At 37.5% G+C, this 17,416-nt stretch overlaps 1 protein-coding gene across 2 annotated transcripts in view; it reads right to left on the bottom strand.

Annotated features, from left to right (window-relative positions):
* Nucleotides 1-567: 567 nt before the first annotated feature.
* Nucleotides 568-17,416, bottom strand: part of LOC129767926 (LIM homeobox transcription factor 1-beta) — a 59,013-nt gene continuing 42,164 nt past the window's right edge. For both annotated transcript variants that reach the window (XM_055769216.1, XM_055769218.1), the window contains 2 exons: nucleotides 13,383-13,571; nucleotides 568-1,608 (listed from right to left, as the gene is read on the bottom strand). In XM_055769216.1, the coding sequence (XP_055625191.1) occupies nucleotides 1,184-1,608; nucleotides 13,383-13,571 (614 nt within the window). In that variant the 3' untranslated portion in view covers nucleotides 568-1,183. The remainder of the gene's footprint in view (nucleotides 1,609-13,382; nucleotides 13,572-17,416) is intronic.

Below are 17,416 nucleotides of genomic sequence, written 5' to 3'. Positions count from 1 at the left end.
AGCGAGTGAAATATTCGCTCGCATCAACAGCTCGAGGGGAAACATTGAACACAAAACGAGCAATGTTTGCGATGAGACTGAGAATTCTCCTCAGAGAAGATGCAACGCTAGTGACAGCGTATTAACTGTGCAAGGATAGAGTTCATGTAGCAAATATTCTGTTTTCGTTATCACCCTTCGTTGTTTCTATAGTCGCGGCTGCATAAGTTGCCCGTTATTGAAAGAACGGTTAGGTAAGCAGGATGGATGCTTAGGATGTTAGGATGCTTCTATTTATAATCAATTTATACAATTTACCGACTATGGGATTGTCATGGAGAGCATATCAAACAAATCCTAGTGAATTTCCGATTTGATTGGTATACAAATCGTTAAAATCCGTTCGCAGCAAAAATAGTTATTAACGTTAATAAAATGCTAATGAAATACGTGATCCTACGTCTAAAAATGGAACTTTTCTGGAGAGAAATAAATCAAAAGAAAACAAATAAACGTTTTTCTCTTAGCTTGTATAAGAAACTACGTGAGGAAACTAGTTTTAAGTTTATTGTGCTGTTTTTTTTTATTTTTCTTAATAATTGGGCTACACAAATACATCCATACATATGGTACATGATAACACTTTTCTTTGGTCATTACATCTTAGAAGTTTAACTGTACACGTTGAATAATTGTTCGAATAAAATCATCACATATTCACACAACCTCAAGCTTACTATTTCATTATAAAATGTGTTGAGGACCGCATAAGTTACAATTTATCAATTCAAAGATCTATTGTTCAGTTTGCAGAAAAAACATAACATGTAATTATGTAATTACGTACCTAATCGAGCAGTCATCAATCTCAACCACTTATCAATGAACACCGAACAAATCTTTCATACCGAAAGCTATTTCCCCTATTCGCGATTACCGGAATTGTACAGCAGCAATACCGGAAACAACTATACATGTAGTATCGATTTCCTCCCACACCAAAAGTCAATCTGTTCAATAATGTCGATTAGCATAACGACCTCCTGTTCATAAAATGCAACAATAATTCCATTAACATGTTGTTACTCTTTTCCGAATCAAACCGCACTTTTTGCTCATTTCATTGGGCGGCGAGCTGAGAATGGGGATGGGATCGCGTTTTTTTTTGAAGATTAAATCACACATTTGAAACATATTGATTGATTTACGACTGGTGATGTTGATGGTAATGTGAATGATGCTGTTGAAGTGTGTGTAGCGGATGTCCATGGTTTTCATTATGTGGACCAGGAGGAATCGGATGTGGACCGGGACCCCTGGTAACTGCGTTCGGTGAAGGCACCTGATTGTGATGAAGAGTGCTTGACATCGGGTGATGGGGATGGTGGTGCAAGTGACTGCTGGGTGGCTGCTCTGTTCCGTTGTTTCCACAACCGGTGCTGACGACGGGATTACCACCATCTGGGTTGCAGAAATAGGAATTCTGCATCGAATACAGCCGGTCGATGGGGTTCAACAGCTGGACGTGAGGTGAGTTCATCGATGTTGTCAGCTGCTGAAGTGAAGGGTACTCCATCCCCATCATAGTGCTGAGTGGAATGTTTTCACTTTTCACTACATTCGATGTATCTGGAAACCAACAATAATAAATGCCACAATAAGTTGCTTATCGTATAACGTTCACAAAATGAGATTATATGGATCTAAACATATGATATATGGGCAATGTAAAATAATCCAACCTTATTCTTATAACTGCTTTTGTTGTAGAAATATTGAATTCCTTATTTTATTGTGTTTATACTATTTTTTCTCTGTCTCCCTTCAATGACCTTAATATGATTGAACCCAGGAGAAACAATATTGACATAGGGCTATGTCTTTGATTTCTATATAGGAGGTCACTGTACCAAAAATGTAACGACTTATTAAGAGTTTTCAAACGCATATTACTCGAAATCGTTATGGAGACATATGTTGTGTTGTGACAGGAAATTTATCCAGCATTTTTTTTGCTTGAAACAGGAACAGTGAATATAGTGAACAAATGTTAACAAATTGACCATTAAAATGGGTATGTTTTCTTTCGATTGCACTAACCACTCGTTTTCATTCACCTCTAGTATCTGAAATGACGATTTTCCCCAGCTTCTCATTTCAAACGTACGTTTTAGGGAAACCTATTCCGGTCTGCACAACGACAAGCGAATACAAAAGTACTCGACATCAAAAAATTCCCCCCGGCTTGCATGTATTTACAAAGCGGATTCCCCCAAGCACATTCATTTTGAAGTCCGTGTTAGGAAAACCCAGCTCGGTGGGAACAAAAACATCCCTGACTTACATGTATATTTGCAGAGCGAATTTCCACAGATACATCGATTTAGAAGTCTGTGTTGGGGAAACCGTAAATCGGGCCAATCAATACTTGGCAGTTAGGGCGTTTGAATAACGCTTGACATTTTAGTTATTCAATTGTTCATCTTATGAAAAATACTGTTTTATTAATTGTGATAGACACGTAGACATATTTCCTATCAATTGATGCAAACATCTTTCCGATCTGTTAAGAAATGTTCGAGTTATAAGCATTCGCAATACGGGTAGGGTTAGCACACGAATCGGCAGAACAAATGTATGGGAAAAGAGAAAGTTCTTCCAGTTGTCATGAATTTAAACCGTTTAGAGATTAGCGAATTGTAATGTACAGCATATAAAACATATCTTAGAGAATTTCCGATACGATTGGTATGCAAATCATGACAATTCGTTCACAGTGAAAATAATTATTAATGTTAACTCTATTTCATAAAAACGTGACCGGTTTTCACATTTGGCACCCTTCCTGAAAGACGTATTTCTACGTCATAAATCGTTCTACAAAGATGTCTCAAATAACTGGGGCTACAACATTGTCGAACTATGTTTATCTCTATTTAGAAAGATAGGAAAGTTTTAATTTTTATTTCATCGACAATTTTGATCACCCTATTTTTCACAACATAAAAACGAGAGCTCTATAATACAGCCATTCCATGGCAAACCGATATAGTGGTTCTCAGATTTTCGTGAAAAGTGGTAGTTTCGTTCTTTATCGCAAAACATTGGACCCGTATTTTTTAATTTTTTTTTTTGTTATTTTAGGCTGATCCGAAATATCGACTTTTTCCCCTTTTTCCAAGAAATGACATTTTTCAAAAATTCATAACTTGTGAACTACTGAACCGATTTAGACGGTCGATATATCAAACTAAAGCTAATTAGCTAGTCATTCATTGGAAAAATGCCACGCCTGCGAAAAATCCAGATTTTGGTTTTGTCATTATTGATTGTATTCCTTTTTTATAGTTTTCATGGTCTCGGGACCAAGGGCGCTATATTTTTTTATATTTTTTATGGAAAGCTGAGGATTTTTCACATAACATATCTCGAAATCAGGGAGGCATTTTTTTCGTATTTGAGTTATGATTTTTCAAAATATTTCCCCTTTTTTCCCAAAAATGACTTTTGTCAATAATTTATTACTTTTGAACTACTGGACCGATTCAGATGATCGGCATGTCAAATTAAAGCCTACTAGCTAGGCTTTTTTGAAAAAATAACACACTTGCCAATTAATTGAATTAAAGTTACATACATCCAGTCTAGTCACATAGAAATATTAAACGAAAAATGAAAACATGTTAAATTTGAAAAATCATAACTTAAAAACGAAAAATAACACCCCTCTGGTATGCGGATATATTATGTGAAAGCTTTCAGGAAAAAATATCAAAAAAATATGACGCCCTTGGTCCCGAAACGATGTAAGCTATAAAAAACAAATATACTCAATAATTATGAAAACAAAATCCATTTTTATTCAGAGTGTAATATTTTTTTCAAACAAGACTAGCTCATTGGCTTTAATTTGATATGCCGAACATCTGAATCGGTCTAGTAGATCAAAAGTTATGATTTTTTGTAGTGAAAAAAATGGAAAAAAATGATTTTTTGGACCATCGGGTAACTTTGAAAAATCATAACTCTAAAGCGAAAAAAAACGCCTCCCTGATTTCGAGATATGTTATGTGAAAAATCCTCAGCTTTCCATAAAAAAATTAAAAAAAAACAGCGCCCTTGGTCCCGAGACTATGAAAACTATAAAAAATGAATACAATCAATAATGACCCAAAACCTGGAATTTTTTCGCAAGCGTATTATTTCTCCAAGAATGACTAGCTAATTAGCTTCAGTTTGATATGTCGACCGTCTAAATCGGTTCAGTAGTTCACAGGTTATGAATTTTTGAAAAATGTCATTTTTGGAAAAAAGTGGAAAAAGTCGATATTTCGGATCAGCCTAAAGTGAAAATGGGCACCCTAACAAAAAAAAATTAAAAAAATACGGGTCTAATGTTTTGAGATAAAGAACAAAACTACCACTTTTCACGAAAATCTGAGAACCACTATATCGGTTTGCCTGGGAATGGCTGAATATGTAACAACTTTGTCGAAGACAGTTTTTATCTGGAGAATAACTGTCGAACTCTAGATGCATATTTCCACTTAAATGCACCTTCAGGACTATTGTGCATTGAACAACGTAAATAAATACATTCGATTTGAAAAATGAGTGAAATTTTTTGGATATAGTTTATAAAATAAAACTAATAAAATCACGGGAATGGGGGTAGATGAGTGAAAATTTGAGAATAAATGTATATTTTGAAGCCAACTTGAGCAAAATACGAGAAAAAATTATTCAGAACACTGGATTTTTTTGCATAGAGCTTAATCATTATGAAATATACAGTAATCGGTATCCTAGCGGTATGATATATACTTTACGACCTATTCTCTTGTAATATTTATGTGATGTAATATTTATGTAAAATTTCAACGTTAAGGTGAAAGTTAGTTGAATAATATGAGTATAATGGAGTAATAAACGAGTTTTTAAAGATTCTAAGAAGGCTCACCAAGAATTGTTCAAAATAATATTGCAGTTAAATTAGAAAATATAGCAGTTGGGTGTCAAAGAACAAATCGTAGAGCGGTTAGAGGGCTTTGATTTAATTAATACAAATAATCAAGTTAACTATGCAAATTGGAATAAAATTACATATTAATAACAACTTAAAAAACAATAACTTTTATGTTTTTTTTTTTTTTAAAAATGTTACTTAAACCCGCCAATCTAGATGTTTTACAACTGTATAATGTGTAACATTTTCCCATCTTTCGAAGCGTACTTTTTAAGTAGAGCCAGATTGAGACATTCAGAGCCCGAAACAAAAAAAGTTCAATAACTCTGTCATTGTTGAAATTCGACCATACGCGTAGAAGATTTTTTCATCAAATATGACCCTCTATCGCTTTCTGAGGGATTTCGGATACATATAATTCTCCCAGCATTGCAAGATTCTATGCAGAAATTTACATACACACTGAGCAAATTTACAAAACATACGAGCAACTGTCAAGTTTACAAAAAAAAATTGAAAACTGAAAGTTTGCTAAATATACAGGGTTTTCTAACTTTAAATTCCGAAAGTAAATTGAAATAAAACACACTTAGAATTCGAGTTTCGATGAAACTTTTATTTCAAATTAAATTTTGGTTTATGCCATTATGTGTGAAATACAACATCATTCAAATGTCCACCTAGGGCTTCCTCGCATACCTTGATCCGGAACAGGTAATTTTCGATGACTTTTCGGAACATATGGGGCGGTATCTCGGTCATAAATTCACGAATGTAGTCTTTCAAATGTTCAAGAGTTTGCAGAGAGTTGGCATAGACGCGGTCTTTCGCATAACCCCACAAAAAAAAGTCTTGCGGGTTCAAATCGCATGATCTGGACGGCCAATTGGCATCACCAAAACACGAAATTATGCGTCCCTCAAATTTCGTTCGCAATATGGTCATGTTCGGTCGTGTTGTGTGGCACGTGGTGCCGTCCTGCTGAAACCACATGTCATCTGTATCCATATCTTCAATTTGTGGCAAAAAAATCGGTTAACATGCGGCCATAGCGCTCACCATTCACAGTTACCGTCTCGCCGTCCTCATTTTCAAAGAAATACGGCCCGATGACTCCACCAGACCATAATGCACACCAAACAGTGACTTTTGGCGGATGCAATGGCCTCTCAACAATCATGTGTGGATTTTCTGAGCCCCATATACGGAAATTTTAGGTGTTCACATAGCCACCGAGCTCGAAATGTGCCTCATCGCTGAAGAAAATTTGATGCGAAAATTCAGCATTTTGCTGCTGTTGTTCGTTCACCCAATCGACGTATGCCCGACGCATTCCGTGGTCACCACGCTCTAATTTTTGTACCAGTTGGACTTTATATGGATGTAGGTGCAAGTCCAATTGCAAAATTCGCCACAATGATGTGTTTGACAAGCCCAATTGCTGAACACGCCGTGGGATCGAAACATTCGGGTCATCCTCCACACTGGCAGCAACAGCAGCAATATTTTCGGCCGAACGCACATTACGATGATGCACAGGTTTCACAATATCCGCTACGGATCCAGTTTGTTCGAATTTACGCACTACATTAGCGATTGTGTGCTCTGTAGGCCGTCCATGACGACCAAAATCCGTCCGTAATGCTCGAAAAACATTTGCCGGTTTTTCATCATTTTTATAGTATAATTTAACAAAATTAACACGTTGTGCGATGCTAAAACGATCCATATTGTAAAATGGCAGACATTCAACTAACGATATGACGCTTTGGTTGACAGCTATGTCAAACGGTTGTCAGCGCAGGGCTGTATACTTTCGGAAGCCCGAAATGGAAAACCCTGTATATGTAACTCATTTAATTATTTCGTTCGTATTGTTCAATGCCGAAAGTCATGGGGAATTCATCAATCACATTTTCAATCAAAGCGTTGGATTGTACAAGCTGCCGTCGTTCGTCGCTCTACAATTGAAATTCAGCTCACTTCCCAACATCCGTACAATGAACCAATCGATACCGTAATTTACATCTTTCGCTAATCTTGCTAATACTACAAGACGCATGTTCATACCTACTGAATAGCTGTACAGCTTTTTCGTCACATGGTTCGGGTTCCACTCGCTTATTGTGCGGTCTGTGGAATTTAGCACTTGAAGTCCCAATCCACGAAATACACGTTTAACTATGAGTCGACAGAATATTGTATCCAGAAGAAATAAACGAACGCGAATATTTGCAGAAAAAAACTCTGCCGCCCTCTTTCTAGCACACACATCAAGGGGGAGGCTTTAAATATGCTAGAACCGGGCAAAGGGACGACAGACAGACCGTTTTGCAGCATCTTGGGGAGATTTTGAGCTCAATAGGGAAGCTAGATCGCCCTAAGAAATACAGAGAAAAAGAAATGGAAGAAAAAATCAATAAACATTCCCCTTCCCTTATTGTTTACGGAATGGCGGAATGCTTCTCGGAAAAATTCCCTAGCACACAAGATGAATTCAAACAACAATTGCAGAAATAGTGAATTCATTTAAGCGAAAATTCGAAAACAAAAATGTCGTAGAGCCAAAAAAAGAATCACCAAGGAACAAAATGAGAAAACCAGGAATCTACTAGCTTACGAGAAGTCATTTATTTCATCCGAAACATTATAAGTGGGAGTCATTCCAAATTCCAAATTCATCTTTAAGATTCATCCAAGTCTAACAAATTGATGTGGTAGTCGGAGCCGGAAGGGGTCAAGAAGACGAATAAGACGAAAATGCCTTATGAAATACTACTGACGCATTTCATGCCAACTCGTCTTAGGAATTGGCAGCACCATCTCAGATTGTAGTGACACGTTGTGGGTGTAAAGATATTGGTCATTGAAGCAACTTGAGATCTGAGGGCAAATTGAGATCTGAGGGCACATATTGTTATGTTTCCCTCATAGAATCATTGTCAATTTTCTATGAAATATAAGTGCTTTTGAAGGGTATTTTGGCAAGTAACAGTCAATTTTCAAAACTAACATAAAAACGGAGTTCACCAAGCAGTGGGTGAAGCCGGCACCTCATTTTTTCACTCAAATCTATATCCGTCACACGATGCCTTTAATCACACTAGGATTCGACCTTAAATCACAGGAAGGATTGAGTTCATGACCGTAGGTAAATTTATTCATTATGAAAACAATAAAACTAATCCAATTCTTCTTGCTTGTAATTAGTTTATTACTCTTGTTAAGACCATCAAATGGCCATTATTTTTCGTACAGTTATGAAGGTATCAATCTAATTAATTTTATCAAACAACTTAAATCAAACATCAAATTCACAATAGCTCAATAGTTCAATTCGCTAAAAAACAACTTGAGATTAATAAATGCATATCAGTTAATCAGTTCAGTTAGTCTCAACGAACAACTTAAGAACAATAAATGCAAATCATATCGAAATCTGTGCAGTCTCATAAACCTATTTCTTGTACCCAATACACCTATTCCATTCTTGGCCGTCCATAGATTCTGAAAAAGAACTACAAGGCTAAATTACCTTCAACTGACCCCCAAGCCATGCCGGGCTTATCCCACTCAAAGGGTGGCGGTCTTACCTCAACAGCACATATTTTTAAGAAGACTATTTCTATTAATTTATTGCTTTAACATATTTCAAATCGAATCCCAGTGATAGTTAACAATTCAGGGGACAAACTGTAGAGTAACGAAAAAGGATTTGAAACCTCATTCAAGAATAAAAGCTTAAACTCCGATTTTTTATATTTTTTCTTGAAAGCTAAGGATTTCTCACATAACATATCTCGATATCAGAGATGCTATTTTTTCGTTTTTGAGATATGATTTTTCAAAGTTAACCGGTGGTTCGAAAAAACAATTTCTCCTCATTTTTTTCACTACAGAAATTCATAACTTTTGAACTGCATGACCGATTCAAATGATCAACATATCAAATTGAAGCTTATGAGTTATTTCTTCCAAAAAATACTCCTTTGGCGAAAAATTGGGATTTTCATTTTTGAAATTATTGAATGAGTCAGTTTTTCATAGTTTTCTCGGTTAAAGATAGAGGGCGCTATATATTTTTTTATATTTTGTCTGGAAAGCTGAGTTTCTTTACATAACATATCCGAAAATCAGAGAGGTGTTGTTTTTCGTTTTAGAGTTATTATTTTTCAAATTTAACATGTTTTAAGTCTTCGTTCAATTTTCCTATGTGACTTGACTAAACATATGCGACTAGAATCTAATCTTCCCGCAAGTGTGATATTATTTCAAAGAAGGTTAGCTTATTGGCATCAATTTAATATGTCAATCGTCTAAATCGGTTCAGTAGTTCAAAAGTTATGAATTCTTGCAAAAAGTCATTTTTGGATAAAAGGAGGAAACGATTTTTCGAACCACCGGTTAACTTTGAAAAATCATATCTTAAAAACGAAAAAAATAGCATCTCTGATATCGAGATATGTTATGTCAAAAATTCGTAGTTTTCAAGAAAAACATAAAAAGATATAGCGTCCTCTAGTCCAAAGCCATGAAAACAATAAAAAACGACTACAACCAATAATTGCGAAAACAAAATCCATTGTTTTTGCAAGTTCAATATTTTTTAATAAAAGATTAGCTCATTGGCTTCAATTTGATATGTCGTTCATCTGATTCGGTTCAGTGGTTCAAAAGTACTGAGTTTAAAAAATGTCATTTTTGGGAAAAAACTGGAAAACATGATTTTTCGGACCACCCTAAAATGGAAATGGTAACCCTAACGAAAAAATAAAAGAATACTGGTCTAATAGTTTGTGAGAAAGAACAAAACTAACACTTTTTATCGAGATCTGAGAACTCCTATATCGGCTTGGCATGGAGTAGCCGATAGTGTTTGAGTTAGAAACTTTTTAAAAAAATTAAGAAAAAAAAATTTGGCTCTTCTAAAAAAATAGTCTATTTTTTTCTGAGATTTCAAGTATTCAAAGCTGTTTAAATGATCAAAGTTTTCACACCCACAATGTTTCACTGCAGTTTGTGGTGTGCTGCCAATGGCATGAAATTCGTCTACTTGGGCACCATAAAAGCAGTCATTTTGGCATCGAATTAGTACCGGTAACGGAAACTGAACTCATTACGGAAACTGGACAGCAAAACATTGCTTGTGAAGTCCGAACAATCTGAAACATCAACGCCAAATCAAGGCTTGACAAGACATTTCGAATCGGGAATCACTGTTCATTATATAGCAGCGATCGTAATAGGCGTATCTGATATCTTTCGACAGCAAATTATTGAGAAACCTGTATCTTCCGACGGTAGAATAACGGTGATAAATTTGCCACGAAGTTCTTGATTTGGCAGCTATGGACAGAAAACCAAGATCCTGGTCACAAACAAGACAATGGACTCCAAAAAATATATAGGGAAGTGTAGTGGGTCTAATGTTTTTCGATAAAGAACAAAATTACCACTTCTGGTGAAAATCTGAGAATCACTATATCGGTTTGGCATTAGCGTATGAACACGCTTATTACTATGGTGTAACAATTTATTTAAGGTGTTCCTTTCGTTGCAGAGTTATATTGTGGAAACATGTACTCGGATCCTGCAGCTTCAGTCGTCAGTACCAGCGACTTCAGAGATACAGCAGCTTTCCAGCATAGAGAAAAATGAGAACAATGATATCCTCACAGAATGGTTAGAATGTGCCACGACAAATTGTTTCTCCTCCGATGATAGCAATTTCAATCAACAGCTGAAATCCATCGAGATGGAGAAGAGACGAAACTTCGTCTTCAACGTCTGGAGATATTGGATGGTAAGGAAGGCTACCCATCCTGAATTGAGTGTTGTTGCTGCAGTGGTTCTGGCAACCCCTCAAAACAAGGTTTCCGTTGAACATGCTTCTAGCGCTCTCTCGTTGATTCTAACGAATATTCGGTTAACACTCGGTGAAGATTGACTGAAAATTTTTTAACAAATTTAACATTTTTTTTGGATTAAACTGAACAAACCTGTGTTCAAAAAAATTGTTATTGTGCAAATGCTCTTGATGTCGGCTGAATGGAAAGCGTAGCAAGAACAATTCTCAACGTGTTAAATAAGAAATTAATTCCAAACGTTAAATTTCATATTCGTTCGTGAAATTGTAGAGCCCTGCTCCCGATTGCCACCCAATAGAAAAATATTAGGAGATTGTCAAGCGAAAATAGAAGAAAGGTATCAAAGTTACTCAGGATTTTGAAGACATGAAAAGATCGTGGAATAAAATGGCCGATGCTGTCAAAACTGTAACGGACTAATTTCAATATTTTTTTTGGAAAGAACAATGAATTATCTGCATTTTGATGTAAAAACACTTTTTATACCTTTAACCAATACCGATATACAATTGGTTTTGTGATTCCGGATTCTAAATGTTTCAAGCTTCATCACTTGGATGTCCTATATACGGTGACCGGAATAAATCGCCACAGTAAACAACTGCAACAGAAACAACCGCTTAGAAAAAGTGTAGTAGGCTAGAAATATTTGGCGCGGGAAAAACATCATGTGCCTCACATTTCTATTATAAATTTATTCTCTTGTTCTCGTTTTTCGAAATTTATTCTGAGGACAATGTAATGGGGACGAAGTCCCCATTTGGCGAGGATAAGGAATCGAGGCGGCCCATGCCGCCAAGATGACGCAATCCGAGTCCACCGCCGACCCGCCGTCGGAAGCGGCGGTGTCTCGCACGCAAACCTGGGATCCACTGATTGCCCGGTTAGTTTGAAACATAGGATACGATCCTTTAGCAATGTCCGACCGAGCTCTAGCGAGCGTCGGACGGTATACGTCTGCCCGGGGCGTTACGTTTGCCTGGGGCGATACGTTTGCCCGGTTAATTCTTGTTTTGAAATACAATACCGCGCCACAATATTTATAGCCTACTACACATTTTATAAGCGGTGGTTTCTGTTGCAGTCGTTTTCTGTGGCGATTTATTCCGGGAACCCCTATATACAACAATTGGATCGTTCGAAGCGAGCAATGACCGCATTGACAGCAAAATTATTAGACCTACAACCGAACACAAAACCGTTATCTTCCATGACAACGATCGGTCTCTTGTCGCTATAGCGACTACAAACTATCTGATTGATTGATTGTCTCTTCGAACTGTCACTCATATGGAACGATGCAAAGCACTCTCTTTGAATACGCTGTACTTTAGAACAGCAATACCTTAAATTAAATGTTGTTTAAAAGAAGCATTCATTTTCACTTGAACAGCTTTTCGAATTATACTTTCGATACTATAAATGAGGAACTAAATATGTACATAATAATAGCCACGAAACTATTATTTTTATATTGTGATTGGTTGACCTAGCATAATTTTTTTTTATTTCGAAGGCTCATTCTCTGGCAGATCATTCGTGTTTTTTCTATAAATAAATTTATTCTATAACATACAAAAGTTCGAGAAACTTTAACGTTGAAGGTGTTATGTTGAGTATCATACGTCCGAGAAAGATTGACAATGAAAATTACTATATTGTTGACGAATGAGCAAACATATCCGCCACAAAACTTCAAGGACACAAAAAAGTTTCTACATCCACAAAGGGTGCTGCCATTCGCCGGAAACCAACACATAAATATGTGCGGTATCAGCCGATTATGGAGTCGTGTAATGGATTAGCCACCTGTATCTTCACACACACACATGGTTTACACCAGCCGCTGCAAACTTTTCCACTAGGTAAAGGGATTATGTTTGCCATAAGCATAAATATTTATGAGCGATTTGTCGCAGCAAAAAACATGCCCAGACTGTACGGAACCATTGCAAGTTGGGCGGATGCTGAGTTTTTCTCGATCGGGAAACATTTTTTTTTTGTTGGTTTATGATGTTCTGCGACCTCGTGGCATGTGCTGTTTACGGCTGGGGACGTTTTGCTCGAACTAATTGCACGGATTTTCATAACAGGTAGGATAAAACACCATATTTCGTGGTTGGGTTGGATAGAGTGATACACGGTAGACACTAGACAACGTACGTAAAGGAAAATAAGTTCTGCTTATTGGAACCAATTAAAAAATTCAAACAATCATGCAATCGTTATTTAAAAATATGGACTCGGGAGCTCTAGCTGTCATGATTGTCGAATGTCCACTTCAATCAAAATTGAGTCATGCAACTTTTATCGCGCGTTCTGATGTATGATAGTGCTCCGAACAAGTCGCTTTTTTGTCGAATAGACCTCACATTTTTGTTTTGTTTTCATGAGGAGTATAACAATTCTCAAAGAAAATTCAGTGCTGAGTACTGACGATTAAATTTTTAATGTTTGTTCATATTACCCAACAAAATATTATAAAAACATATCAACGCATGCGTCTCGGCCAATAAAACAATCCAAAAATACAATATTTGGCATAAATCTCACTTACATATTCAACTTACCTTCAAAATTCTTGCCAACAAACCGAGTCGCTGCGCTCATCATACGAAAGTACTCTTCATCCATGTCCACCTCCTCCTTGACTGGCTTGAACGCTTCCGCCCCCGAGCTGATCCGTGATCCGAACGAATCGTTATCGTTGATACCACCCTCGGTATCACTGCAACTATCAGGTAGATAATTGTTTGACCCTGCAATCAAAACGAACAAATCAACTATGAAAGAGCATTTTATTCGACCGCCATCATCGACAGCGATCCATCGTCTCGGTGTCTCGGTGAAAAATCCAATCAATAATGGCGCCTCTCAAACGACCAAAAATAGCACACAAAAAGGGAAAACTTTTCGCATCGTGCTGCAAACGCATACGTGCGCAATACACGCTTCAATCGTAGCCATCATCCCGTGGCCCAAGTTTTCCAGCATCCGTTTTGGGGTTTTCTTGTTGAAGTCAGATTCTCCCCTCGAAACAATTTGGCAGTATGTATGTGAATGTGTATGACAGAGAGGGGGATGATAGCACATCTAGTCACAGACAATCGGGTGGCATTCATCGAATTTTCCACCCTCACACGGAAATACAATTTTTCATTTCAACCGTTGCTCGTAACACAGAGCAAAACGATCCCTTTTCCCAAAAAAGAGAGCCCCAAACGATGACGATAGACGACGTTGAATTGTTTTCAAGTAAAGCGTAGCGGGTTCACACAATAGGCCATTGTTTCAACATATTTCACGAGCTTTTGACTTTTATGAAACCTTATGAACTGTGGCGTTGGTGCGTCAGTTGTGAAGTTTCGGATGAGTTTTTGTAACCTCAGATTCGGGTTTATTGGATTGAACAAATGCTAAGGTTGATGTATTAACAATTATGGCACAGTTTTTCAACTATGACACCTATCAAAGACTGTCTTGAATTGAATAATAATAATGATTCTACAAAGTCTCGCTTACTTTCTGTCAAATCCCTAACCACAATACACTTTTTCCCACGAACAATCCAGTCATCGAAACACTTTCTATAGCTGTTGCAGGACTTGCTTTCAGCTCACGCATCGTTTTTATGTCTTCAATACTGTCAAAATGGCTCCCACGAAGCGGTAATTTGAGTTTCGGAAATAGGAAAAGGTAACACGAGGCCATATCGCCAGTAATGATGCGTTGGATGAACCTGGGATTAGAATTTGGTCGTTCATGTATGTATTCAGTCACTTGATTGCGATGAAGTTTTTGAACAGAATTGAGCTCTTTTGGTACTAGTCGTGCAGTGTCTTTTGTCATGCTTAAAACATCAACCAAAATATGACGGTTTCGTGAGAAATATTTTATTCACAGACTAATTCTCTCAAACTTAAATAACGATTTCCGAACATCAATCCTTTTATTTTGTCAATTTTTTCATCAGTTGAAGAGGTGGATGGTCGTCTTTGACGAGGCAAGCCAGTAGTTGTTTTCTATATTTTTTTTTTCTTTTCGACACAAGAAATTGTTTTACCAACACAAAATTTAACGCAATATCTTTGCCCGTTAGAATTATCCATGTTGAAAAATGGCGAGCAAAAATAGTTATCTTGTTCTTAATGACGCTGTAAACCAAATAAATGACAGATCGCGCTGAAATTTGACATTAAGATCACTGGCAACGGTAAAGCTTGATTCTTGATTTAGAATCCGGAATCACAAAACGAGTTGTATCTCGGGACCTTTAACCAGTACAAAAAATAAGTTTGTATCAAAATGCAAATCGTTTTTTTTTGTCTTTTTCAGAAAAAAATAATGAAAAAAAAATTTCGCTACAGTTCTGATGAATTTTCGCACTTTTCTGGATTGAGCAGGATTGAGGTATTTTTCAATGTTAATGACTCCATTTTCACGGTACCACTGAAGCACCTCTTGACTGTAGTGGCAGCTTGCCAAATCTGACCAAAACTTCACCGGACCTTTGTGAGCCTTGATAAACGGAAGGAGACGTTTCTGACCCTATACATTTTCGAGTCCATTGTCTTGTTTGTGACGAGAATCTTGGTTATCTGTCCACAGCTCCAAATTCCTTGGCAAATTCAGAATTTCCTGGCAAAACTATAAATGAGAACGACCAAATTCTTCGGATGGTACCTTTGGTTAGAGTCGTGTTTTTTGGCGATGTCGTAAAGGACGAACACGAAATTATTGCGACACCAAAAATGTCATGCCAATTTTCTTATAATGTTTAGAATCAAACCAAAATTTTAGGGTAGTTTTATACATATATTTACATCAAAAATCAAAAGAAAAGTTAATCGATGGAGCCTTGAGTGTAAAATTGAACGCATTTTCGCTTGATGCCCTTCATCAAAGTCTTTACAGTGTCATCCGTTACCAGTTTCTCAGTTTTTTTTTCCATTTTCTTAACATGTCCTTCTCGTCTTTGACTGTCTTCTTGCTCTTCCGAAGTTCCCGCTTCATTATTGCCCAGTACTGCTCCACCGGGCGCAGCTCCGGACAGGGTTCATGTCCTTTGGAACAAAATGAATAGAATTGGCCTCATACCACTCCAGGACACTTTTAGAATAGTGGCATGATGCCAAATCTGGCCAAAATAGCGGAGCTTCGTCGTGCTGCTGCAAGAACGGCAAAAGGCGCTTCTCGAGGCACTCAGATTTGTAGATGTCGCCATTTACTGTGCCCTTTGTCACGAAAGGCTCACTCTTCAGTCCGCAAGAGCAGATAGCCTGCCATACGAGATATTTGGAGGCGAACTTCGACATTTTCTTCTTCTTAAATTTGTCGTTCACATCGAACTTGCTCTTGCCGGTGAAAAACTCCAACCCCGGAATTTGTTTAAAATCGGCTTTTGTATACGTTTCCTCGTCCATCACACAGAAGCCATATTTTGTCAGCATCTTCTCGTAGAGCTTCCGTGCCCGAGTTTTAGCCGTCGATTGTTACCGCTCATCGCGGTTTGGGAAGTTCTGTACCTTGTATGTATGTAGTCCAGCTCTCTTCTTTGCATTCTGGACGTAGCTCTGCGACATGCCGATCTTTTTAGTCAAATCACGGCTTGAGACGTTGGGATTTGCTTAATCATCCGCTTCACCTTTCCCTCCGTCTTTTTGTTCTCCGGTCCCAGTTTTCTTCCAGCTCCTTTGCCGTGGTCCAACGTCAACCGCTCCTGGAACCGCTTCAACACTCTGGAAACGGTTGAATGGTGAATGTTCAACATTTTTACCAACTGCCGGTGCGACAAGTCAGGAAATTCCAGGTGTTTGGAAATAATTTGTTCTCTCGACTCGCGTTGGTTCACCTCCATTTTCGTTGGAACGAAAAACACGACTTCGAGTTTGACAGCATGTAGACAATACACATCAATGAGAAAGTGTGCAAAATTTGGTTGATTTTTACCCAATGGTAAAAAAGTTATGCCCTGTTGAATGTGTCGCAATAATTTCGTGTTCGCCCTTCAATCCGAGAGTCTCGGGATTTCTTAATTTTGGTTTTCCTAAATCTATAGACCAGAATACCCCCTTAAAACAAACTATTTTCTGTCAAATACTGTAATAGTACACTAATTGCACTAAAAGGGCCAATTCTGGAACAGTAATAGAAAAGGACCTACACCATTTCTGAACACATGAGAGCCCTTTCCTGGCAAATCGTAGTCCACACAAGCAAACCAACGAGAGTTTAATTGCTTTCTTACCCAGTTCTCAACTAACACTTGCATTAAAAAAGGACTAATTTTACCATTTTTTCTTGCGTTCACCTTAACACCTGGTGATGAGATCGTGTGTGCATCGTCAATCAAAGTAACCCATGAGTTTTTGAACAAAATTTGACAACGCTATCAGTTGAACTACAGACGTTATGACGAAGACAGTAAAATATCTGCGCTCCATGGTTTGTGCATATTGGGAGTTCCATCCCGTTGCGAAGAAAGTGAACATCGTCAAGTATTTTGAGTCCACTGGATACGCCCGTTCCGGTATCTATAATATCCTTACACTCATGGAAAAGAATGAAAGCGTTGAACGGAAGCCTGGTTCTGGTCATCCGACGG

The sequence above is a fragment of the Toxorhynchites rutilus genome, chromosome 2 (assembly GCF_029784135.1).
Source record: "Toxorhynchites rutilus septentrionalis strain SRP chromosome 2, ASM2978413v1, whole genome shotgun sequence".
In the NCBI taxonomy this organism is placed as follows: domain Eukaryota; kingdom Metazoa; phylum Arthropoda; class Insecta; order Diptera; family Culicidae; genus Toxorhynchites; species Toxorhynchites rutilus.
Note: the sequence above shows the minus strand (reverse complement) of the source record. Positions and strands in the feature narration are given on the sequence as shown.